This window comes from Salvelinus namaycush, chromosome 26 (assembly GCF_016432855.1).
Source record: "Salvelinus namaycush isolate Seneca chromosome 26, SaNama_1.0, whole genome shotgun sequence".
Taxonomy (NCBI): domain Eukaryota; kingdom Metazoa; phylum Chordata; class Actinopteri; order Salmoniformes; family Salmonidae; genus Salvelinus; species Salvelinus namaycush.
The window spans coordinates 33,137,560-33,161,790 of NC_052332.1; the positions used below are offsets into that span (position 1 = coordinate 33,137,560).

A 24,231-nucleotide genomic window follows, 5' to 3' on the forward strand; every position below is an offset into this window, starting at 1 on the left:
CCGAATTGGCCGAGAGGATGCGTCCGTACCTCAAGACATCACTATTGAGGGCCTGGGTATAGAGGCAGAGCATTGTCGTATTATAAACAGAGGAGGAGTCATCACCCTTCACCCTTCCGGAAACCTGTGCTCACTTGATGGAGTCCATGTCTCAAAGCCAACATTGCTGACACAAGGTAATACACTTGTAATACACACACTCACATATGCACATGCATGCATACCCACACACACACTTGTCATCAACATACACATGTATTAAATGGTTCATATGCAAACATACAGATGGATACAAGTATCAGATTGAGGTGAAGTAGAAAATATTTTCAACTCCTCTGGTCTTGTCTAAGGATGTAATCTCCTGTAGTGTTAGGACAACAAACTGTGAGAATTAATGATTTCTTGTCGCCGGTCAGTTACCCATCAGGCCAGGCTGTTGACATACAGTAGGCCCGCCCTATTGAGATTGGGTGAGGTGCTTAGTGGGGTGAGACTTCACAAATGCTGTAACTCTGACTCTCCCTAGGAGTAATACTGGACCTATCATACCCACTCCTCCTCCACTCTTTAAATCAAATCAAATCCAATTGTATTGATCACATACACATATTTAGCAGATGTTATTGCAGGTGTTGCAAAATGCTTGTGTTCCTAGCTTCAATACTGCAATAATATCTAACAATACACAACAATATACACACAAATATAAAAGTAAAAGAATGGAATTGTCACAACTTCCGCTGAAGTCGGTCCCTCTCCTTGTTCAGGCGGCGTTCGGCGGTCGACGTCACCGGTCTTTTAGCCATCGCCGATCCACTTTTCATTTTCCATTTTCCATTTATTTTGTCTTTGTTTCCTACACACCTGGTTTCTATTCCCCAATTACATGTTCATTATTTAACCCTCTGTTTCCCACATGTTAGTGTGCGTGTTTATTGATTGTTCATGGCAGTACTTGTCGGCTGGTTATGTTTGCCGGGTTATGTATTTACGGCCATTATTTTCGAGTGACCGGTATACCTTGTACACTCATTTCTGCTCTCCTGCGCCTGATTCACTGCACCAGTTAACCACCACCTGACAGGAATTAAGAAATATAAAAATATTAGGACGAGCAATGTCGGAGTCCAAAGTATACATCTATATATTCTCACTGGGATCTCCCTAGGCTGTGTGGGACAGTAGTGTTTACAGTAGAAGGGGTAGTAGTCGATGAAGTTTCTGTGCTCGCAGTTCCTAGACACACAAACACACAGATGCTTCTCAGCAAAGATACTAAGTATGGTACAGTACGTGTCTGGTATTCACTCCCCTCCTTCACACGCAGTGTATGAAATAACATTACACATCGACTTGATCACCACTCATCATCTCTGCATCATTGGCGTGTAAGAGAGAAAATTGTTTGGTGTGTTTAATACTGTGTGTGTGTGTGTGTGTGTGTGTGTGTGTGTGTGTGTGTGTGTGTGTGTGTGTGTGTGTGTGTGTGTGTGTGTGTGTGTGTGTGTGTGTGTGCACGCGTGCTCGTGCACAAGAGTCTGTGTGAGTCAGAGTGTGTGTTGAGAGAGATTTTCAACAAGGACTAAAGAGCAGCATCTGGAAGTAATCAGCAGCCCCTCCCCATGATGTAACAGCAGTTGTGAGTGTGATGGAGAGCAGAGCCTGAAGGGTTTCAGCAGTGGGCGAGGCCCCTGCCTTCCACTGCCTAACTTTCACTTGTACAAATACACCCCAAACACACAGACAGTACACACACACACATACACACTATCCCACGGTCCATACTCTGAGAGATGACAGTCGTGAATTTGTTAGTTCATAAATCACTGTCACTGGTTCTTTGTATCAGTTTAATATGAGTTATATTATAATTATTATTATATTATTATAATGTTAGCCATATGTATTAGTGTTTGTAGTGTTACCAGGACCATTGTAGTAGCTCTACCTGGTTTATGTCGTTTTTAATGCCCTAAGGGAAACATATAGTGGTCTACATTATTTAGGTGTGAAATAAACAAGGAAAAGCACTGATTAGAGACTTGAGTGATGTGCATAACATGCTGATGATTTTGTTTTAGACATTGCTCTTTGGACTGCTTTCTCAGCTTGGGTCGATTAGGGGCAGTTCTAAATGTACTGTGGGAAAGAGGGGGGGGGGGGGGGGGGGGGGGGGGGTCCAAAATGGGGGAGGGGTTGTATAAAAAAATATGTTTTGCTTTCACGCACCTACAACCTAACGCTTCAATACAGCCTAAATATTTGTCATTTAACTTTAAAAGGTATTACATTTTATATATGGCATAAACACAACCAGACACGATGTTTTAATCTGATTAGGCTACTTCAAAAATCTCCTGTAGGCATGCGCACGTTCATCCTAAATATCATTCCAGCATTCTCAAAATGGCTTTACATTAACCAGGTTTACATCCAACCCTTTTATGCGAGTAAAGTAGTCCTACATTTCGGATAAAACATGTCACGACATCATGGGAAAGCATGCCATTTATCAGGCTAGATTAAATAAATGATGATTAACTTCACAGGGTAGTGAATGTGCACGGTGATGAGCTTGATGCTCCTTTCAATAAATAACGAGAGTCTTATTCTGGTGACATGATGATCAATGATTGGCTGGCATTTGACAAATAAAAATAATCTCACACTTTTGTCCATAATAAATCCTCCTCATGTAGCATATACCCTACTGTATCTGTGAGCTGTTGGCTAGACCGCATGTGCCAATAGGTTACCAGAATGTGCATATGTGCAGGCCTAGAGTTAAGAATACGATGGAACCTATTTAACATTTTTTTTTTCGGTGCATGGGAATTTAAAATTTAAAAAATTATGTGCACTAAGTATTTACACACAATGGAAATAAGTCCCCGACTTTATTGTGCAATCCTGGTCACTTTACAAATATTTATACTGAGTATATATACTGTATGTCTTTTTTACTGACAAATAAAATCAATCAGTTAATCAATCCAAACTGTGCACAAAAACAACAGAAAGTTCAACGACATTAGGAAATTGTCAATCCAAGCCTTTGATACTGGGTAAAATTCCATTGAAATCCACATACATACTAAACTTGCAAAGTTCAGTGACCAACTGAAGTAATGAGAGGATATCATAGTTCATTTGGATGTCTGTCGCATATAAAGATACTTCTAGAAAGGAGGATGTAAACACAAGGTAGGAAGAGATGTATTTTTTGGAAAAGTCGATATCCACGTTTGTAAACTCGAACTGCCTAGTTAAAAAAGGTTACATTTAAAAAAAAACATTTTTAACTGTCCCTTAGGGTTGGGGTTACAGCATCCCCCCCTTCTCCGCCGTCCCGCCAAAGCCCCCTCCCCAATTTGGCGCGTCTGCGACCACCCAAATCAGCCAACCAGACTTGCGCAGTCCCCGGGTTTGGGGCTCCGTCTGAGAATGGGGAGTGTCTGAGGACTCGTCAAGGTAGCAGTGGGAAGCGCCTCTGTCCCTTTGTCATGCTAATCCAAGGCAGAGGAGTTCCGTCCATCACCAACGCTCAACAGTTTGAGTGGGACAGCACACAAAGGTTAGTTGTCGTCCTCGAAACAAAAACATCTCAGACGTTTTCAAAAGTTGCTCCAGAGAAGATGCGTGTCTGTTTCACCATTCTCCATCCTCATCTTGCAGGATAATAACTTTTTTAACCAGTCAGTAATCTTTCGCGAACTCCAGTTTGGATTCATTGTTCAATTGTAGGCTATACATGGTTTTATTTGGTTATGTCCAGTTTGTCAAAGAGTTACGCGCAAAATAGTCAATGTTCTTATTTTATTTTAAAGCCTTTGAAATACCCGAAGTGCATTTTTGTATGGACTCAGTAGTACACCTTTTAGGGGACTGTTTAAACTTGAGAGGGTTTAAAGGGGCTTGTGAGTGGCGTAGCGGTCTAAGGCACTGCATCTCATTGCATCTCAGGCTGTATCACAATCCGGCGGTGATTTGGAGTCCCATAGGGTTGCGCACAATTGGCCCTGCGACGTCAGGGGTAGGCCGTCATTGTAAATCAGAATTTGTTCTTAACTGACTTGCCTAGTTAAACAAAGGTTAAATAAATAAAAAATAGAGCCTTATGGCCAAGAGTGCGCTTTTCTTAATCATTTTCACATGGTTACACCGTTTCGCCGAAGTGGTTTGGTACTCATTGCACGTTTCCCCGAAGTGGGTTGGTACTCCTTGTGGAAAAATAAACAATAATAGCAATAGTCCTACTTATTTCTAAGAATTATGTAAATTGATCACTCGTTTTTTTATGTGATTGGGAGGTAGCATAGATGCATGCAGAGTTCGAGCGGCCTGCGCATTGGTCCCTAATCAGAAGTCGAGCGGCCTGCGCATTGGTCCCGAATCAGAAGTTGAGCTGCCTGTGCATTTGTAACGGATGTGAAATGGCTAGCTAGTTAGCGGGTACGCGCTAATAGTGTTTCAATCAGTTACGTCACTTGCTCTGAAACCTAGAAGTAGTGTTTCCCCTTGCTATGCAAGAGCCGCGGCTTTTGTGGAGCGATGGGTAACGACGCTTCGTGGGTGTCAGTTGTTGATGTGTGCAGAGGGTCCCTGGTTCGCGCGAGGGGACGGTCTAAAGTTATACTGTTACACATTGGTCCCTAATCAGAAATCGAGCGGCCTGCGCATTGGTCCCTCATTTTTACATCTTTGCTCCAAAAGAACCATGTCATTAGTGGTCATTATGTGGTTACTTAATTAGACAAAAAGGGATAGGCTACTATTCTCAGAAGGGGCTTGAGAGGGGGATTCCCTGAGCCCTGGGTGTTTGATTATCTGAGGTATCACACCGCCATTCTCTGTAGTAGACAGATTATTAATAGAGGATTAAGTTGTTGCGAAAATGTTTTATTAGAACAACTTATTACAGGTCTTATCAGTTAGTAATATACAGCCTACTATATCATTTCACAAAGTAGCCGTAGTTCCAGTGGAAGGCTAGTCATATAACACACACACATTGAGTAGAACCCAAATGTGTAGGAGGACTCTGTGAATTGGGTTTCCCCAATGGTGTGTATAAAAAAAAATTCCTCTGTCTGGTTTTTGCTCTGCCTTGCTGCCCTGCTGTCTGTGTGACTCCCCCCCCCCCCCCCCCCCCCCCCCCCCACCCACTTCTCATATGAGGGAAAGCTGTTTCAGGTGGCCAGAGCAGGGAGAATTAACTAATGCTGATGGATTGTATGTAGCTGACTGTGTAAAAGGATACCCCACTTCCTGAAGAACCATCAGCCTAGCAGAGCAGGAAACCTTGGATTATCAGACCCAGAAGACTCCGACCCTGAAGTGTGTGTGTGTGTGCGCGCGTGTGTGTTTGGGGGGAGGGAGTTGTACATCTCTGTCATAGCCCCAGTCTCAGAGGGTAAATATTGCTGAAATCATCACAGTGTCTCAGTGTAGAAGACAGCCCGGCTCAATGACATAGATAAAAGAGAAATGGCATAGGGACACAGAGCAGCCTTCTCAGTCGTCAATTCTTTGTCCACAAAAGTGAGGAGAATTTTGTTTCCATCTCAGATACCATTAATGCTGGAGGCTGAATTATTTTCCTAGGATCTGTTTTCCTACTCTGTAAGGTTTCCTCATTTAGCTCCTCGGCTCCAGAGAGTATGGTTTAGAGAACAGGGTATCTGCAATGTGCTCCATATGCTGCCTGGACTGAGGCATCGTGACAATGTCTTACACTACTGACCTCTGCATTAAACAATGTGTTTTACTTGGGCGTTGATGTAATTGGAGAAAACTCAGTAAAGCCCTTTACTCCAAGGTAGAAACATGCTGTTGTGTGTGAGTGTGTGTGTATGGCTGTGTTCAAAATACTCTACAATGCGCTCTGGTGAATGTGTGTATTTGTGAGAGAGTCAGTTCTGACTGTTGTTTATCCAGGATTCACACTCTGTCTGGGTAAATCCTACTTCTTCCGCTTTAACCACCCTGAGGAGGCCAGACGTATGAAGAGCATGCAGCCCCAGAAGAGTCCTGTCGCCACTATGGGCTACAGCTCAGGTAGGGACCAATCTCTCTCTCGCACAACCTTGAAGACTACACTCTTACCGCTATTTCTCTACATTTCCCAATCCTACTGCTATTCTCCCCTGTTTATCCCCTTTTCCCCTGCATGAGGAACCTCCAGAAGTGCCAAGGTGTCACTGTGATGGCTGTGTGGTAAGGAAGTGGTTCTGAGAGTTCAGAATGTATTCATTCTCTCTCTATCTATCTGTCTCTTTCTCTGCTGGGGGCAAGGGTCATGCTCTGGCTCTGCTTGACTCTACTCTGCTTTACTCAAGTCTGACGGTTATACTCTTCAGCTAAGCGAGTATGTACACAGCCAAAGTCCTTGGGTCAAACTGCCCATGTAAGGTATAAATAAATGGAAGTCCACCACATTCTCCCCTGTCCAGTGTGAGTTTATCCGCTGAGAGAACAAATGACAGCATGTCAGCACAGATAAACAGAGCCTGAGGTCAGCCAGCCCAGGTGGTCTCAGAGCAGAAACCCTGCACTGCATACTGGGCCGCAGGTGCCGGGTCGGTGGGAGGAAGGGGCGTGCTGACAGAGGTGATTCCTCAGGGTCCAGGCTCTCCCTCAGTGCCAGAAAGTACAAAGGTATTCCGGCCTGTCTCACTCCGCCAGCATTCTTCCATTTTTAGAAGAAGCTTTCCTTAACCACGGACTGTTTGTTTTGGGCCCAGAACCGTCTGAAGGACGTTCTTCGCTGGTTTCTCCCTCCTTAGTCAGCATACTACAGGGGCTGATCACTGTTTGGTTATTAGATCCCACTCAGGCTGGTTGCCTCAGTCTCTCTCAGCTTTTTGGCTTTAGGCTTGAGTATAGGGTGTGTTTTACTGTGCTCCAAGACAGGATCATATATACATATTAATGAGAGTTTGGTTTCTATGCATCTGATGTTTCCACAGACTGTGTAAAGACTGAGCACAGCAATGGCGGCTCAGTGGGTGGCACCATGATGAGAGGCTCCCGATCGAAGGCGGAGCTGCAGGACCTGATGGAGACTCTGCAACGCCGGAAGAGTGCTCTAGAGGCTAGCCTGAGGGCCAGCGCAGAGTCTACCCGTACCTACCTCAGCCTGCCCCCTCCCAGCCCCCTGTCCCCCACGCCCCCCAGGAGTGCCGAGCGCCCCCCCTCCTCCAGAGGCCTCCACTACATGACCAGTAGTAGCATGCCCCCCTCCCCTCGCCAGGGTGAGCGTCCTCTCAGCCCCAAACTGCCATACACCCGCTCACGCCACCAATCACAGGACAGCCTGCTCCTCTCTAGCTCCTCTGACAGTCATCGCCCAAATGTAGCCAGTTCTCTCCTGTCCATGTGGAATGGTTCCTCTTCCTATGGGGAGCCTGCACCCAGTCCTCCTCAGGGCCACAGTGGGGCGGCCAGCATGCCCTCCAGCCCTTGTCTAGGCCGCAGGTTCTATGCCCAGGGCCGGAACGGGGACAATGGTATGGACCCTGCACCACGTCAGAGGAAGTACTCTACAGGGTCACTCAACGGCCTGGGCTCTACCCACAGCCGCTCTCTACCCCGCCTCCACCGGTCGGCAGACTCCGCAGCCCTGTCCCTGCCCCCACGCCGCTCCATGGGCTCCCACAGAGGGGAGAAGGGTTCTGTGTCCCTGTCCTCCAAAACGAGGCGCAGCCTGTCTCCTCTAGAGCGGCCGCCAGACGTAACAGTGCTAGCAACGGCCAGCGTACCGGGTACTCCCCGCAGGGCCAGCCTGGCCTCTCTAGCCTCTCTGGGCTGTGAACTGGAGCATGGTGGCCTGCGGGGCTCCTCACCCTGCCTGGACCTGGGCCTGGGGGAGAGGAGGCAGTCCTTTGGGAAGGGTGGGCTGGGGCTGAGATCAAGAAGAGGCAGCATCAGCTCTCTGAATGGGAAGGAGAAGCTTACAGACTACCACAAGCACCAGAGAGACGAGAGGCTCAGAGAACAGGAGGTGCAGAGACTGGTGAGATAAACACAGCCTTAGATCAATCATTTGACTTGTTGTCTAATGCACTTTATTAATTATTAGTAAACCTTTTTTATTATTATGTCATTATTATTATTATTATCCTGCCTTTATTCTTCAGTCTAGAGTCTACTACTCTAGCAGGCTCTGATTGTGTGACTTCGACACCTGGTTTCATTCTGCTAGTTCGTCTGGTCCCGTCTCTTTACTAGGGACTGTTATGAATACATGAAAGTGCTTATAGTGCTTTGATTTCAGCTTTTATTTCTTGAGAAGGCTAATTGGATGTTCTGGGCTGGCTAGTTGTCATCATGTTTCATTGACTGAACACACTCTCACACTCCTGCTGTAAAGAGATGGAACACACGGAGCGGTGCGCCATGAACCAGTTGGTCAGACTGTTGCTCAGACTGTTGCTCAGACTGTTGCTCAGACTGTTGGTCAGACTGGTTAAGACTCATTTGAACTTTGTGTTCCTCGGAAAATCACTTGATTACATTTGAAATGTGGTTTCTCTGGTTTTCTTGTGTTTCTATGGGTAGTTTATAGGTTGTTTGATTGGGCTTTTGGGTGATGACATGATCCCATTGTGTTGACAAAAGACTGTAAATAGATGAAAATACCCATCTATGAAACAATTGGATCCCAATAGCACAGTCTGAGTCTAATGAGTAGTACATTGGCAATAATATGTGACTGTGTTAACCACTGGTCCTCTTCCTGTAATGTGTGACTGTGTTAATAACTGGTCCTCTTCCTGTAATGTGTGACTGTGTTAACCACTGGTCCTCTCCCTGTAATGTGTGACTGTGTTAACAACTGGTCCTATTCCTGTAATGTGTGACTGTGTTAACAACTGGTCCTCTTAATGTAATGTGTGACTGTGTTAACCACTGGTCCTTTTCCTATAATGTGTGACTGTGTTAACCACTGGTCCTCTCCCTGTAATGTGTGACTGTGTTAACCACTGGTCCTCTCCCTGTAATGTGTGACTGTGTTAACAACTGGTCCTCTTAATGTAATGTGTGACTGTGTTAACCACTGGTCCTCTTCCTGTAATGTGTGACTGTGTTAACCACTGGTCCTCTTCCTGTAATGTGTGACTGTGTTAACCACTGGTCCTCTTCCTGTAATGTGTGACTGTGTTAACCACTGGTCCTCTCCCTGTAATGTGTGACTGTGTTTAATCACTGGTCATCTTCCTGTAATGTGTGACTGTGTTTAATCACTGGTCATCTTCCTGTAATGTGTGACTGTGTTAATCACTGGTCCTCTTAATGTAATGTGTGACTGTGTTAACCACTGGTCCTCTCCCTGTAATGTGTGACTGTGTTAACCACTGGTCCTCTCCCTGTAATGTGTGACTGTGTTAACCACTGGTCCTCTCCCTGTAATGAGGGACTGTTTTAACCACTGGTCCTCTCCCTGTAATGTGTGACTGTGTTAATCACTGGTCCTCTCCCTGTAATGTGTGACTGTGTTAATCACTGGTCCTCTCCCTGTAATGTGGGACTGTGTTAACCACTGGTCTTCTCCCTGCAATGAGGGACTGTGTTAATCACTGGTCCTCTCCCTGTAATGTGTGACTGTATTAATCACTGGTCCTCTCCCTGTAATGTGTGACTGTGTTAATCACTGGTCGTCTTCCTGTAATGAGGGACTGTGTTAATCACTGGTCTTCTCCCTGCAATGATGGACTGTGTTAATCACTGGTCCTCTCCCTGTAATGTGTGACTGTATTAATCACTGGTCCTCTCCCTGTAATGTGTGACTGTGTTAATCACTGGTCATCTTCCTGTAATGAGGGACTTTGTTAATCACTGGTCTTCTCCCTGCAATGAGGGACTGTGTTAATCACTGGTCCTCTCCCTGTAATGTGTGACTGTATTAATCACTGGTCCTCTCCCTGTAATGTGTGACTGTGTTAACCACTGGTCCTCTCCCTGTAATGTGTGACTGTGTTAACCACTGGTCCTCTTAATGTAATGTGTGACTGTGTTAACCACTGGTCCTCTTAATGTAATGTGTGACTGTGTTAATCACTGGTCCTCTCCCTGTAATGAGGGACTGTGTTAATCACTGGTCCTCTCCCTGTAATGAGGGACTGTGTTAACCACTGGTCCTCTCCCTGTAATGTGTGACTGTGTTAACCACTGGTCCTCTCCATGTAATGTGTGACTGTGTTAACCACTGGTCCTCTCCATGTAATGTGTGACTGTGTTAACCACTGGTCCTCTCCCTGTAATGTGTGACTGTGTTAACCACTGGTCCTCTTAATGTAATGTGTGACTGTGTTAACCACTGGTCGTCTTCCTGTAATGTGTGACTGTGTTAACCACTGGTCCTCTTAATGTAATGAGGGACTGTGTTAATCACTGGTCCTCTCCCTGTAATGAGGGACTGTGTTAACCACTGGTCCTCTTAATGTAATGTGTAACTGTGTTAATCACTGGTCCTCTCCCTGTAATGTGTGACTCTGTTAACCACTGGTCCTCTTAATGTAATGTGTGACTGTGTTAATCACTGGTCCTCTCCCTGTAATGAGGGACTGTGTTAATCACTGGTCCTCTCCCTGTAATGAGGGACTGTGTTAACCACTGGTCCTCTCCCTGTAATGAGGGACTGTGTTTAATCACTGGTCCTCTCCCTGTAACGAGGGACTGTGTTAACCACTGGTCCTCTCCCTGTAATGTGTGACTGTGTTAACCACTGGTCCTCTTAATGTAATGTGTAACTGTGTTAATCACTGGTCCTCTCCCTGTAATGAGGGACTGTGTTAATCACTGGTCCTCTTAATGTAATGAGGGACTGTGTTAATCACTGGTCCTCTTAATGTAATGTGGGACTGTGTTACTCACTGGTCCTCTTAATGTAATGTGTGACTGTGTTAACCACTGGTCCTCTCCCTGTAATGTGTATAGGAGCACCAGCGGCTGGAGACCATCCTGAGCCTGTGTACTGAGCTGGGCCGGGAACAGGGCGGCTCGGCCGTCTCCGACCTGCAGAAGATCAACAAGGAGCTGGAGAAGCTGCAGGAGTCTGATGATGAGTCAGTGTTCTCCGACTCCCCCGGCAGTGGCACCGCTCCGGAAAACGGCTTTGGCACCAAAGCCCGGGAGTACCAGCTGGCTGAGGAGCGGCGGGTCCGCCAGCGCCGCCACAGCGGGCACAGAGAGGCCAGGGATGCCAGGGCCCAGTCACCTGCTGTCAGCCTGCGCAGCATTGTCCCCTCACCCTCGCCTCACCACAGAGCCAGGGTAAGTCCTGGTGACATGTCTAACATTGTCTTGAGACGCGAGGTCTTTCATCTCTAACCCTTTCAACATCAAACAAGCACATCATCTTAGACAGCCAAACATGTGGGTGCACACATACTCACAGTAGAACATGAGTGGGAAAAGTATGAAATGAAAGAAGGAATTCCCCTTGCCTAGGGGCTTGTTGTTGATAATTACAGGGTTAGGGAGGGATTTATCAAAGCATCTGCATGACACAGTAACTCATTCCGACATAGCTGTGTGTGTTCACCCATGACAGAGTTGGTGTGAATGTAGAGGAAACTATGCAGAGCAGTGGGGGTTGAGGTATCAGTGTTGTTAAAGATATACAGAATTCTTACACACAGAGTACACCTCCAACGGAGCCCCAGTATGTCACGAGGAACTCAGTCTCTCTGCACCTAACCCCAGTCTCAGTCCCAGAGCCACTGTTACAGTTCTAGAAGTGCTGTAAAACTGTGGCATTTTCCACTCTAGAACCGTAATGACTTGGTGTGTTTAGTTTTAATGGAGGCGTTCTCTGGGGAATACAGTTACAACCACTCAGACTTTCTGAAAGGAAGGGGAACAGGAAATTACTTTTTCCTCAGTAGAATAACTGTGCGCACTCGTGTGCTGTGTGTAAGATGTTTTGTTAATATTAAAGTACTTATAATACCCGGTACCTACTTTGTAGCTGATATGAATATTTATACCATTACAACAGATAATCATACAAGCTTTGTGTATTTGGAAAATAAAATATGTTGGGGCCTACTTTACTACTTTCATTTGGTACCCAACTACAAGATGAATATTATATTTCATTCCATGTAGAGAATACATTTCCACTATAATTTGTTACAGCTGTGTCAGAGTCCCATTAAATACATCAGTTATTGAACCTTCCAATCCAATCTCTTCTTCCATCTCATATTCCTAAATCCCGGGCAGTGGAACAGTGGAGCAGCCAGTCAGATACTGCCTCTGAAACAGCCCATTAATCCCAGGACTGCTGCCTGCCACGTGAGGCTCTGACTGCTGTTCAGCAGGACTCCTGAAGGCTTCTAACTGGAGGTGGAGCAGGCAGCAGATATGATAGAGGTTGTGATGTGTCAGATACAGTGTGTGCCCGGATGTGTGTGGATTAGATCAGGGGCTGATGACTGGAGCTGATGTTGACTCTCTGGTGGCAGCAGGGCTCTCTTACTGATAGGAGATCATTGAGGCTTGTGCAGTAGACTCCTTGTGAGACAGTAGAGTATTAACCCAGTCCCTGTTCTCCTGAGGGACCTGAATCTCCGCTGCATTACAGACACATGGAAGGGGCATTACTCCCCCTCATTATCGCTGACAGCAATCTGAGGCAGCTCCATCTAACCAATGTACTATTAGCTACAAATCAGAAGGTTGTTAAGAAAACATAAAAACATGTACCATAGCTTTAAATGAGGCATGATCCTGTAGTGGACCATATCGTGTTTAAGACATGACGTTTTGTTGCTGTGCGTTTTGCTGCCAACTTTACTTTGCTAGCTGACAACTTTACGTTTTGTTTTTTTCTTTTTAATTACCGTTTATATTTTTAGTTTTTCCCTCGCAACTTTTTTCCTCATTCAACTTTTTCACTCCGGACGCTTTATCTGGACATGGTTCGTCAGCACCTTCAACAGCCGAAGCTAAGTAGTAACATTAACATGATGTCTTCTAATTGCAGTCGCTGTACTCATAATATACAGGAGAACGATCGCCTTACAGCGAGGATAGCTGTGCTACAAGCCCAGCTTCAGACGCAATCGTTAGGCAAGGGTAATTTCAGTGTAGGAAAGGAAGAAACAGCGTCTGTGCCACCAGTAAGTACAGATAGTAACGTTAGTATAAATCCCCCCGCACAGTCCCCGCAGCCGGACAACTTTCTCATGGCTTCTGGAGGGAAATGCTGTAGGAATGCTCAACTGGTGTCGCTCATTCAGCCGACAGAAACTTTCAACCGGTTCTCCCCATTATGTAGCGAGTCGGAGTCTGAGGCTGAGTCTTCTCTTGTCTCTACTCCTCCCGCTACGGGGTCTGAGACGCCGAAGGCTCCAACCATTAGCTCTGACAAATTGAAAACCCTAGTCATTGGCGACTCCATTACCCGCAGTATTAGACTTAAAACGAATCACCCAGCGATCATACACTGTTTACCAGGGGGCAGGGCTACCGACGTTAAGGCTAATCTAAAGATGGTGCTGGCTAAAGCTAAATCTGGCGAGTGTAGAGAGTATAGAGATATTGTTATCCACGTCGGCACCAACGATGTTAGGATGAAACAGTCAGAGGTCACCAAGTGCAACATAGCTTCAGCGTGTAAATCAGCTAGAAAGATGTGTCGGCATCGAGTAATTGTCTCTGGCCCCCTCCCAGTTAGGGGGAGTGACGAGCTCTACAGCAGAGTCTCAGCACTCAATCGCTGGTTGAAAACTGTTTTCTGCCCCTCCCAAAAGATAGAATTTGTAGATAATTGGCCCTCTTTCTGGGACTCACCCACAAACAGGACCAAGCCTGACCTGCTGAGGAGTGACGGACTCCATCCTAGCTGGAGGGGTGCTCTCATCTTATCTACCAACATAGATAGGGCTCTAACTCCTCTAGCCCCACAATGAAATAGGGTGCAGGCCAGGCAGCAGGCTGTTAGCCAACCTGCCAGCTTAGTGGAGTCTGCCAATAGCACAGTCAGTGTAGTCAGCTCAGCCATACCCATTGAGACTGTGTCTGTGCCTCGACCTAGGTTGGGCAAAACTAAACATGGCGGTGTTCGCCTTAGCAATCTTATTAGGATAAAGACCTCCTCCATTCCTGCCATTATTGAAAGAGATCGTGATACCTCACATCTCAAAATAGGGTTACTTAATGTTAGATCCCTCACTTCAAAGGCAGTCATAGTCAATGAACTAATCACTGATCATAATCTTGATGTGATTGGCCTGACTGAAACATGGCTTAAGCCTGATGAATTTACTGTGTTAAATGAGGCCTCACCTCCTGGTTACACTAGTGACCATATCCCCCGTGCATCCCGCAAAGGCGGAGGTGTTGCTAACATTTACGATAGCAAATTTCAATTTACAAAAAAAAAATGACGTTTTCGTCTTTTGAGCTTCTAGTCATGAAATCTATGCAGCCTACTCAATCACTTTTTATAGCTACTGTTTACAGGCCTCCTGGGCCATATACAGCGTTCCTCTCTGAGTTCCCTGAATTCCTATCAGACCTTGTAGTCATAGCAGATCATATTCTAATTTTTGGTGATTTTAATATTCATATGGAGAAGTCCACAGACCCACTCCAAAAGTCTTTCGGAGCCATCATCGACTCAGTGGGTTTTGTCCAACATGTCTCTGGACCTACTCACTGCCACAGTCATACTCTGGACCTAGTTTTGTCCCATGGAATAAATGTTGTAGATCTTAATGTTTTTCCACATAATCCTGGACTATCGGACCACCATTTTATTACGTTTGCAATCGCAACAAATAATCTGCTCAGACCCCAACCAAGGAGCATCAAAAGTCGTGCTATAAATTCTCAGACAACACAAAAATTCCTTGATGCCCTTCCAGACTCCTTCTGCCTACCCAAGGACGTCAGAGGACAAACCACTTAACTGAGGAACTCAATTTAACCTTGTGCAATACCCTAGATGCAGTTGCACCCCTAAAAACGAAAAACATTTGTCATAAGAAACTAGCTCCCTGGTATACAGAAAATACCCGAGCTTTGAAGCAAGCTTCCAGGAAATTGGAACGGAAATGGCGCCACACCAAACTGGAAGTCTTCCGACTAGCTTGGAAAGACAGTACTGTGCAGTACCGAAGAGCCCTCACTGCTGCTCGATCATCCTACTTTTCCAACTTAATCGAGGAAAATAAGAACAATCCAAAATTTCTTTTTGATACTGTTGCAAAGCTAACTAAAAAGCAGCATTCCCCAAGAGAGGATGGCTTTCACTTCAGCAGTAATAAATTCATGAACTTCTTTGAGGAAAAGATCATGACCATTAGAAAGCAAATTACAGACTCCTCTTTGAATCTGCGTATTCCTCCAGGGCTTAGCTGTCCTGGATCTGCACAGCTCTGCCAGGGCCTGGGATCGGGAGAGACACTTAAGTGTTTTAGTACTATATCTCTTGACACAATGATGAAAATGATCATGGCCTCTAAACCTTCAAGCTGCATACTGGATCCTATTCCTACTAAACTACTGAAAGAGCTGCTTCCTGTGCTTGGCCCTCCTATGTTGAACATAATAAACAGCTCTCTATCCACCGGATGTGTACCAAACTCACTAAAAGTGGCAGTGATAAAGCCTCTCTTGAAAAAGCCAAACCTTGACCCGGAAAATATAAAAAACTATCGGCCTATATCGAATCTTCCATTCCTCTCAAAAATTGTAGAAAAAGCTGTTGCGCAGCAACTCACTGCCTTTCTGAAGACAAACAATGTATACGAAATGCTTCAGTCTGGTTTTAGACCCCATCATAGCACTGAGACTGCACTTGTGAAGGTGGTAAATGACCTTTTAATGGCGTCAGACCGAGGCTCTGCATCTGTCCTCGTGCTACTAGACCTTAGTGCTGCCTTTGACACCATCGATCACCACATTCTTTTGGAGAGACTGGAAACCCAAATTGGTCTACACGGACAAGTTCTGGCCTGGTTTAGATCTTACCTGTCGGAAAGATATCAGTTTGTCTCTGTGAATGGTTTGTCCTCTGACAAATCAACTGTACATTTCGGTGTTCCTCAAGGTTCCGTTTTAGGACCACTATTGTTTTCACTATATATTTTACCTCTTGGGGATGTTATTCGAAAACATAATGTTAACTTTCACTGCTATGCGGATGACACACAGCTGTACATTTCAATGAAACATGGTGAAGCCCCAAAATTGCCCTCGCTAGAAGCCTGTGTTTCAGACATAAGGAAGTGGATGGCTGAAAACGTTCTACTTTTAAACTCGGACAAAACAGAGATGCTTGTTCTAGGTCCCAAGAAACAAAGAGATCTTCTGTTAAATCTGACAATTCATCTTGATGGTTGTAAAGTCGTCTCAAATAAAACTGTGAAGGACCTCGGCGTTACTCTTGACCCTGATCTCTCTTTTGACGAACATATCAAGACTGTTTCAAGGACAGCTTTTTTCCATCTACGTAACATTGCAAAAATCAGAAATTTTCTGTCCAAAAATGATGCAGAAAAATTAATCCATGCATTTGTTACTTCTAGGTTAGACTACTGCAATGCTCTACTTTCCGGCTACCCGGATAAAGCACTAAATAAACTTCAGTTAGTGCTAAATACGGCTGCTAGAATCCTGACTAGAACCAAGAAATTTGATCATATTACTCCAGTGCTAGCTTCCCTACACTGGCTTCCTGTTAAGGCAAGGGCTGATTTCAAGGTTTTACTGTTAACCTATAAAGCGTTACATGGGCTTGCTCCTACCTATCTTTCCGAGTTGGTCCTGCCGTACATACCAATACGTACGCTACGGTCACAAGACGCAGGCCTCCTAATTGTCCCTAGAATTTCTAAGCAAACAGCGGGAGGCAGGGCTTTCTCCTATAGATCTCCATTTTTATGGAACAGTCTGCCTACCCATGTGAGAGACGCAGACTCGGTCTCAACCTTTAAGTCTTTACTGAAGACTTATCTCTTCAGTAGGTCATATGATTGAGTGTAGTCTGGCCCAGGAGTGTGAAGGTGAACGGAAAGGCTCTGGAGCAACGAACCGCCCTTGCTGTCTCTGCCTGGCCGGTTCCCCTCTCTCCACTGGGATTCTCTGCCTCTAACCCTATTACAGGGGCTGAGTCACTGGCTTACTGGTGCTCTTTCATGCCGTCCCTAGGAGGGGTGCGTCACTTGAGTGGGTTGAGTTACTGACGTGATCTTCCTGTCTGGGTTGGCGCCCCCCCTTGGTTTGTGCTGTGGTGGAGATCTTTGTGGGCTATACTCGGCCTTGTCTCAGGATTGTAAGTTGGTGGTTGAAGATATCCCTCTAGTGGTGCGGGGGCTGTGCTTTGGCAAAGTGGGTGGGGTTATATCCTTCCTGTTTGGCCCTGTCCGGGGGTATCTTCGGATGGGGCCACAGTGTCTCCTGACCGCTCCTGTCTCAGCCTCCAGTATTTATGCTGCAGTAGTTTGTGTCGGGGGGCTAGGGTCAGTTGGTTATACCTGGAGTACTTCTCCTGTCTTATCCAGTGTCCTGTGTGAATTTAAGTATGCTCTCTCTAATTCTCTCGTTCTCTCTTTCTTTCTCTCTCTCTGAGAACCTGAGCCCTAGGACCATACGTCAGGACTACCGGGCATGATGCCTCCTTGCTGTCCCCAGTCCGCCTGGCCTTGCTGCTATTCCAGTTTCAACTGTTCTGCCTGCGGTTACGGAACCCCTACCTGTCCCAGACCTGCTGTTTTCAACTCTTAATGATCGGATATGAAAAGCCAACTGAGATTTATTCCTGATTATTATTTGACCATGCTTGTCATTTATGAACATTTTGAAAATCTTGGCTCTCTCTAATTTTCTCCTTCTCTCTTTCTTTCTCTCGGAGAACCTGAGCCCTAGGACCATACGTCGGGACTACCGGGCGTGGTGACTCCTTGCTGTCCCCAGTCCGCCTGGCCTTGCTGCTATTCCAGTTTCAACTGTTCTGCCTGCGGTTATGGAACCGCCACCTGTCCCAGACCTGTTGTTTTTCAACTCTTAATGATCGGCTATGAAAAGCCAACTGAAAATTATTCATGATTATTATTTGACCATGCTTGTCACTTATGAACATTTTTGAACATCTTGGCATAGTTCTGTTATAATCTCCACCCGGCACAGCCAGAAGAGGACTGGCCACCCCTCATAGCCTGGTTCCTCTCTAGGTTTCTTCCTAGGTTTTGGCCTTTCTAGGGAGTTTTTCCTAGCCACCGTGCTTCTACACCTGCATTGCTAGCTGTTTGGGGTTTTAGGCTGGGTTTCTGTACAGCACTTCGAGATATTAGCTGATGTACGAAGGGCTATATAAAATAAACTTGATTGAACTTGATTGATGACATCATCACAGTGTTGACAGTAACACACATTGTGAGTAGATAGCGGGGAGTTTAGGCTGGGTTTCTGTAAAACACTCTGTGACAACTGCTGATGTAAAAAGAGCTTTATACAATACATTTGATTGGTTGATTGATTGCTTGATAGTTTATATTGGTTGATTGATTGATTGATAGTTTGTAGGCCCATGGACTGATGATGGCTCTGTAATATCACCAGCAGCAGGCTACGGAGGATGTGCATCTGAAACAGGAAGTGACGCGTATCGAGGAAGAGAGGATCCAGGTGCTGAACAACATAGAAGAGTTGGGGCAGAAGATCAAAGACCTGGACAACCAGATGGAGGAATCCATCAGAGAGGTATGCAGCACAACACAGTACCACACAACACAACATAGCACAACAGAGCACAGCACGGGAGAGTGAATGGAGGGGGCTTCACCCATGCTGTGTGCTATGTGTGTGTGTGTCAGTGGGGGTTGACATGTGTGTGTTTATGAGTTGGGATACTTTGTGGAGTTAGGAAATGAGTGTTTACAGTGGCTGGGTAATGACAGTAGTGGGGGAGGGGGGGTCGTTTTGGTCCATCTGTGCCTGGCTTTGGGGAGCTAACAATACTGATTTTAAGCTGTGTGTGTGTGTGTGTGTGTGTGTGTGTGTGTGTGTGTGTGTGTGTGTGTGTGTGTGTGTGTGTGTGTGTGTGTGTGTGTGTGTGTGTGTGTGTGTGTGTGTGTGTGTGTGTGTGTGTGTGTGTGCAGATGGAGGTGGAGCGGGCTCTGCTGGAGGGGGAGCAGGACTCTGAGATGGCCCTGTTACATAGGGAGAAGGAGGTACTGGACCAACTCAATGAGAAGATTAGCAGTATTGACAAGACTGTCCTCACAGACAAGTCCCAGGTAACAGCAGCAGAGATGTTGTCCATCTCTGTGAGTTGGATGCCATTGCTTTCAGACACAGGGAATGTGAGGCGGAGAGGGGGAGGGAGAGACATACGGTCAGGGTACGTGTGGGAGTTGGGGTTTCAGTGGTGAGAATCTGAGTTGGAGGAATCTACAGTCCAGCCCACGGGTCTGAATACAGTAGGGCAGGCCCTCTTTTCTGCTGCCTCCTTGGTTCCTCCTTTACCTTCACTAACACTCTCTTTCCTTGCTCTCAGTCTTTGCTGTGTTGTGGGTGTTAGTGTGTTCTTACGCGCACGCATGTGTGTGCTCTTGTATACGTGTGTGTTTGTGTGTCCCCACTGCTGTGCAGCACAAAGCCCTGCTCGATGTTGAGAGGGTAAAGGTAGAGTGGTTGGAGGAGCTTGTCTCTGACCAGAGGACCCAGCTGGACACCTGTCCCGAGGCGCTAACTCCTAACTGATCCCTCATGCTCCTCAGTTAGTATGGCTGCCTTTCTTCCACTAAAGTGCTTCAGCTTCCCTCTCTGGCTGCCCCTTCTCCGCCTCTCTGGCTGCCACTCCTTCCGCCTCTCTGGTTGCCCCTCCTCCTCCTGTCTAACTTCTCCTCCTCTCTGGCTGCCCCTCCTCCTCCTGTTTAACTTCTCCTCCTCTCTGGTTGCTCCTCCTCCTCCTCTCTGGCTGCCCCTCCTCCTCCTGTCTAACTTCTCCTCCTCTCTGGCTCCCCCTCCTCCTGTCTAACTTCTCCTCATCTCTGGCTGCCCCTCCTCCTCCTCTCTGGTTGCCCCTCCTCCTCCTCCTATCTGGCTGCCCCTCCTCCTCCTCTCTGGTTGCTCCTCCTCCTCCTCCTCTCTGGCTGCCCCTCCTCCTCCTGTCTAACTTCTCCTCCTCTCTGGCTCCCCCTCCTCCTGTCTAACTTCTCCTCCTCTCTGGCTGCCCCTCCTCCTCCTCTCTGGTTGCCCCTCCTCCTCCTATCTGGCTGCCCCTCCTCCTTCTCTCTGGCTGCCCCTCCTCCTCCTCCTCTCTAACTGCTCTTCCTCTCTGGCTGCCCCCTCCTCCTCCTAACTGCCCCCCCTACTCCTTGTAATCACCATGGGTTTTCCTTTCTGTTCTGTTTCTGTGGTGCACATAGAGTCCTCCTCTTTGGCCCTTCTCTCCCTTTTATAGATGTCCTCATATCCTCCCTGTCTCACTCAGACAGCTCCCTTCTTGTCCCTGGTTTCACTTGATGGCCTTTCTGTTATGGTTCAGACAGAGATGGTCAAATTAAATCAAATGTTATTGGTCACATACACATTTTTTGCAGATATTATTGCGGGTGTAGCAAAATGCTTGTGTTCCTAGCTCCAACAGTGCAGTGGTATCTAAATATTCACAATAATACACACAAATCTAAAAGTAAATGAATTGAATTAAGAAATATAGAAATATTTGGATGAGCAATGTCGGAGTGGCATTGACTAAAATACAGTACAAAAGATAGTGACTAGTGTTCCATTATTAAAGTGACTATGTACATAGGGCAGCAGCCTCTATGGTGCAGGGCTGAGTAACCGGGTGGTAGCCGCCTAGTGATGGCTATTTAACAGTCTGATGGCATTGAGATAGAAGCTGTATTTCAGTCTCTCTGTCCCAGCTTTGATACACCTGTACTGACCTACGGATGATAGCGGAGTGAACAGGCCGTGGCTCGGGTGGTTGATGTCCTTGATGATCTTTTTGGCCTTCCTGTGACATCGTGTCCTGGAGGGCAGGCCAGTCCCAGCTTTGATACACCTGCCCCTGGTGATGCGTTGGGCAGACCGCACTACCCCCGTCAGGAACTCCAGGACCAAGTTGCACAGGGTGGGGTTCAGACCCTATTGGTGTGGTAAGCAAATTGAAGTGGGTCTAGGGTGTCAGGTAAGGTAGAGATGATATGATCCTTACCTAGCCTCTCAAAACACTTCATGATGACAGAAGTGAGTGCTACGGGGCGATAGTCATTTAGTTCAGTTACCTTTGCTTTCTTGGGTACAGGAAGAATCGTGGACATCTTGAAGCAAGTGGGGACGGCAGACTGGGATAGGGAGAGATCGAATATGTCCGTAAACACTCCAGCCAGCTGGTCTGCGCATGCTCTGAGGATGTGGCTAGGGATGCCGTCTGGGCCGGCAGCCTTACGAGGGTTAATGTCGGCCACAGAGAAGGAGAGCCCACAGTCCTTGGTAGCGGGCCGTGTTGGTGGCACTGTGTTATCCTCAAAGCAAGCAAAGAAGGTGTTTAGCTTGTCCTGGAGCAAGACGTTGGTCTGCAATGTGGATGGTTTTCCCTTTGTAATCCGTGATTCTCTGTAGACCCTGCCACGTAGGTCTTGTGTCTGAGCCGTTGAATTGCGACACTTTTTCTCTGGACTGACGTTTTGCCTGTTTGATTGCCTTACAGGGGGAATAACTACACTGTTTGTATTCTACCATATTCCCAGTCACCTTGCCATGGTTAAATGCGGTCGTTCACACTTTCAGTTTTGCGTGAATGCTGCCATCTGTCCACGGTTTCTGGTTTGGGTAGGTTTAATAGTCACAGTGGGAACAACATCCCCTATACACTTCCTGATGAACTCAGTCACCGTGTCCGTGTATACATCAATGTTATTCTCAGAGGCTACCCAGAACATATCCCAGTCCACGTGATCAAAACAATCTTGAAGCATGGATTCCGATTGGTCAGACCAGCAGTGAATATACCTTAGCGCGGGTGCTTCCTGTTTGAGTTTCTGCCTACAGGAAGGGAAGAGCAAAATGGAGCTGTGATCTGATTTGCTGAAGGGAGGGTGGGGGAGTGCCTTGTAGGCATTTCGAAAAGGGGAGTAGCAGTGGTTCCATCCAAGAATGGAAAGTGCAGTGATATGAAGTATGTGCTAAGAAGGAGATTGTAGGTTGTTGTTAGCTAGCTAAGGAATTTTATTGGCATTACAGGATAATGGGAGCTCATTATTGTGATCTATTTGTCTGTAAAATGTCAATGTATTTGTCTGTCTGTGAGTTTGAATCCTCCACACAAGGACCCACTCAAAGCCAGTGCATTCTCAACCTTAAATGATGTGCGTGTGTATATGTGTGTGTGTGTGTGTGTGTGTGTGCTGTTCGTCAGGATGTTGAGGTGCTGGAGGCGGAGAGGAAGCGTTTTGAGGACCTGGAGTTCCAGCAGCTGGAAAGAGAGAGTGGTCAGGACGAGGGGAAGGAGGGTCAGACCCAGCAACTACTCCGAGAGATAGCAGATTACCAGCGTAGTACTGTCACACGCAAGGAGAGACTCCTGACCCTGAAGAAGCAGTCTACACAGATTACTCAGCAGTCTCAGCGAGAGAAGGACAGCTTCCTGAAAGAGAAGAACAACCTGCTCCTGATGGTTCAGAGGGTAAGAAGGTTTTTGTGTACTGGTTCTGTGTTGTATCTGTATACCTTTACCGTTGTTTGACTGACAGTCTGTGTGTCTCTAGGAGAGGGAGAACCTGGCTTCTCTGGAGAGGAAGTATGCTGAACTGACTGGAGGGCAGACCTTCCCTAACAACCCTGTTGCCATGAAGGAGGTATGATGTACAATACACTACTCACAGTGCATATGTCTGGCCAGCAGATGGCAGCTGTCTGTACTAAGAGCCTCACGGTGCATGACTGAAATGCCTGACAACAGAGGAGGTTCCTTTCTGAAAAATCTCCCATTTTCTATGAATGGAAGACTTTTATCGTTTCCATATGTTTCTTTTTTTTTAAACAATTTTTTTTGCATTCAATTCCAACATACAGGTACTGCACGGATTGTTGTTGAAAGATAAGACACATAAACAAAAGCAACAAATACATACAAGAAAAAACAACAACAACAAAACATTTAAAATAATTAAAAAATGGCACTAGCAAGACACACCACACCCCGAGTGGGTTGGGTTGTGTACATACTTTGAAGGAATCAGTTAATACACTGCTCAAAAAAATAAAGGGAACACTTAAACAACACAATGTAACTCCAAGTCAATCACACTTCTGTGAAATCAAACTGTCCACTTAGGAAGCAACACTGATTGACAATAAATTTCACATGCTGTTGTGCAAATGGAATAGACAAAAGGTGGAAATTATAGGCAATTAGCAAGACACCCCCAATAAAGGAGTGATTCTGCAGGTGGTGACCACAGACCACTTCTCAGTTCCTATGCTTCCTGGCTGATGTTTTGGTCACTTTTGAATGCTGGCGGTGCTCTCACTCTAGTGGTAGCATGAGACGGAGTCTACAACCCACACAAGTGGCTCAGGTAGTGCAGCTCATCCAGGATGGCACATCAATGCGAGCTGTGGCAAGAAGGTTTGCTGTGTCTGTCAGCGTAGTGTCCAGAGCATGGAGGCGCTACCAGGAGACAGGCCAGTACATCAGGAGACATGGAGGAGCCGGTGGAGGGCAACAACCCAGCAGCAGGACCGCTACCTCCGCCTTTGTGCAAGGAGGAGCACTGCCAGAGCCCTGCAAAATTACCTCCAGCAGGCCACAAATGTGCATGTGTCTGCTCAAACGGTCAGAAACAGACTCCATGAGGGTGGTATGAGGGCCCGACGTCCACAGGTGGGGGTTGTGCTCACAGCCCAACACCGTGGAGTCTGTTTCTGACCGTTTGAGCAGACACATGCACATTTGTGGCCTGCTGGAGGTTGGCAAATTCGCCACTGGCGCCCTGTGCTCTTCACAGATGAAAGCAGGTTCACACTGAGCACATGAGCACATGTGACAGACGTGACAGAGTCTGGAGACGCCGTGGCGAACGTTCTGCTGCCTGCAACATCCTCCAGCATGACCGGTTTGGCGGTGGGTCAGTCATGGTGTGGGGTGGCATTTCTTTGTGGGGCCGCACAGCCCTCCATGTGCTCGCCAGAGGTAGCCTGACTGCCATTAGGTACCGAGATGAGATCCTCAGAGCCCTTGTGAGACCATATGCTGACACATGC

At 46.6% G+C, this 24,231-nt stretch overlaps 1 protein-coding gene across 1 annotated transcript in view; it reads left to right on the forward strand.

Annotated features, from left to right (window-relative positions):
• The window catches only part of LOC120021092 (pleckstrin homology-like domain family B member 2), a 41,882-nt gene that overhangs the window by 3,310 nt on the left and 14,341 nt on the right, over positions 1–24,231 (forward strand). Inside the window, exons 3-10 of the mRNA XM_038964733.1 lie at positions 1–56; positions 5,938–6,057; positions 6,969–8,014; positions 10,939–11,274; positions 18,574–18,714; positions 19,113–19,250; positions 22,385–22,651; positions 22,734–22,823. The exon at positions 1–56 is cut by the window's left edge and continues 7 nt beyond it. Coding sequence (XP_038820661.1) covers positions 1–56; positions 5,938–6,057; positions 6,969–8,014; positions 10,939–11,274; positions 18,574–18,714; positions 19,113–19,250; positions 22,385–22,651; positions 22,734–22,823 — 2,194 coding nt within the window. The remainder of the gene's footprint in view (positions 57–5,937; positions 6,058–6,968; positions 8,015–10,938; positions 11,275–18,573; positions 18,715–19,112; positions 19,251–22,384; positions 22,652–22,733; positions 22,824–24,231) is intronic.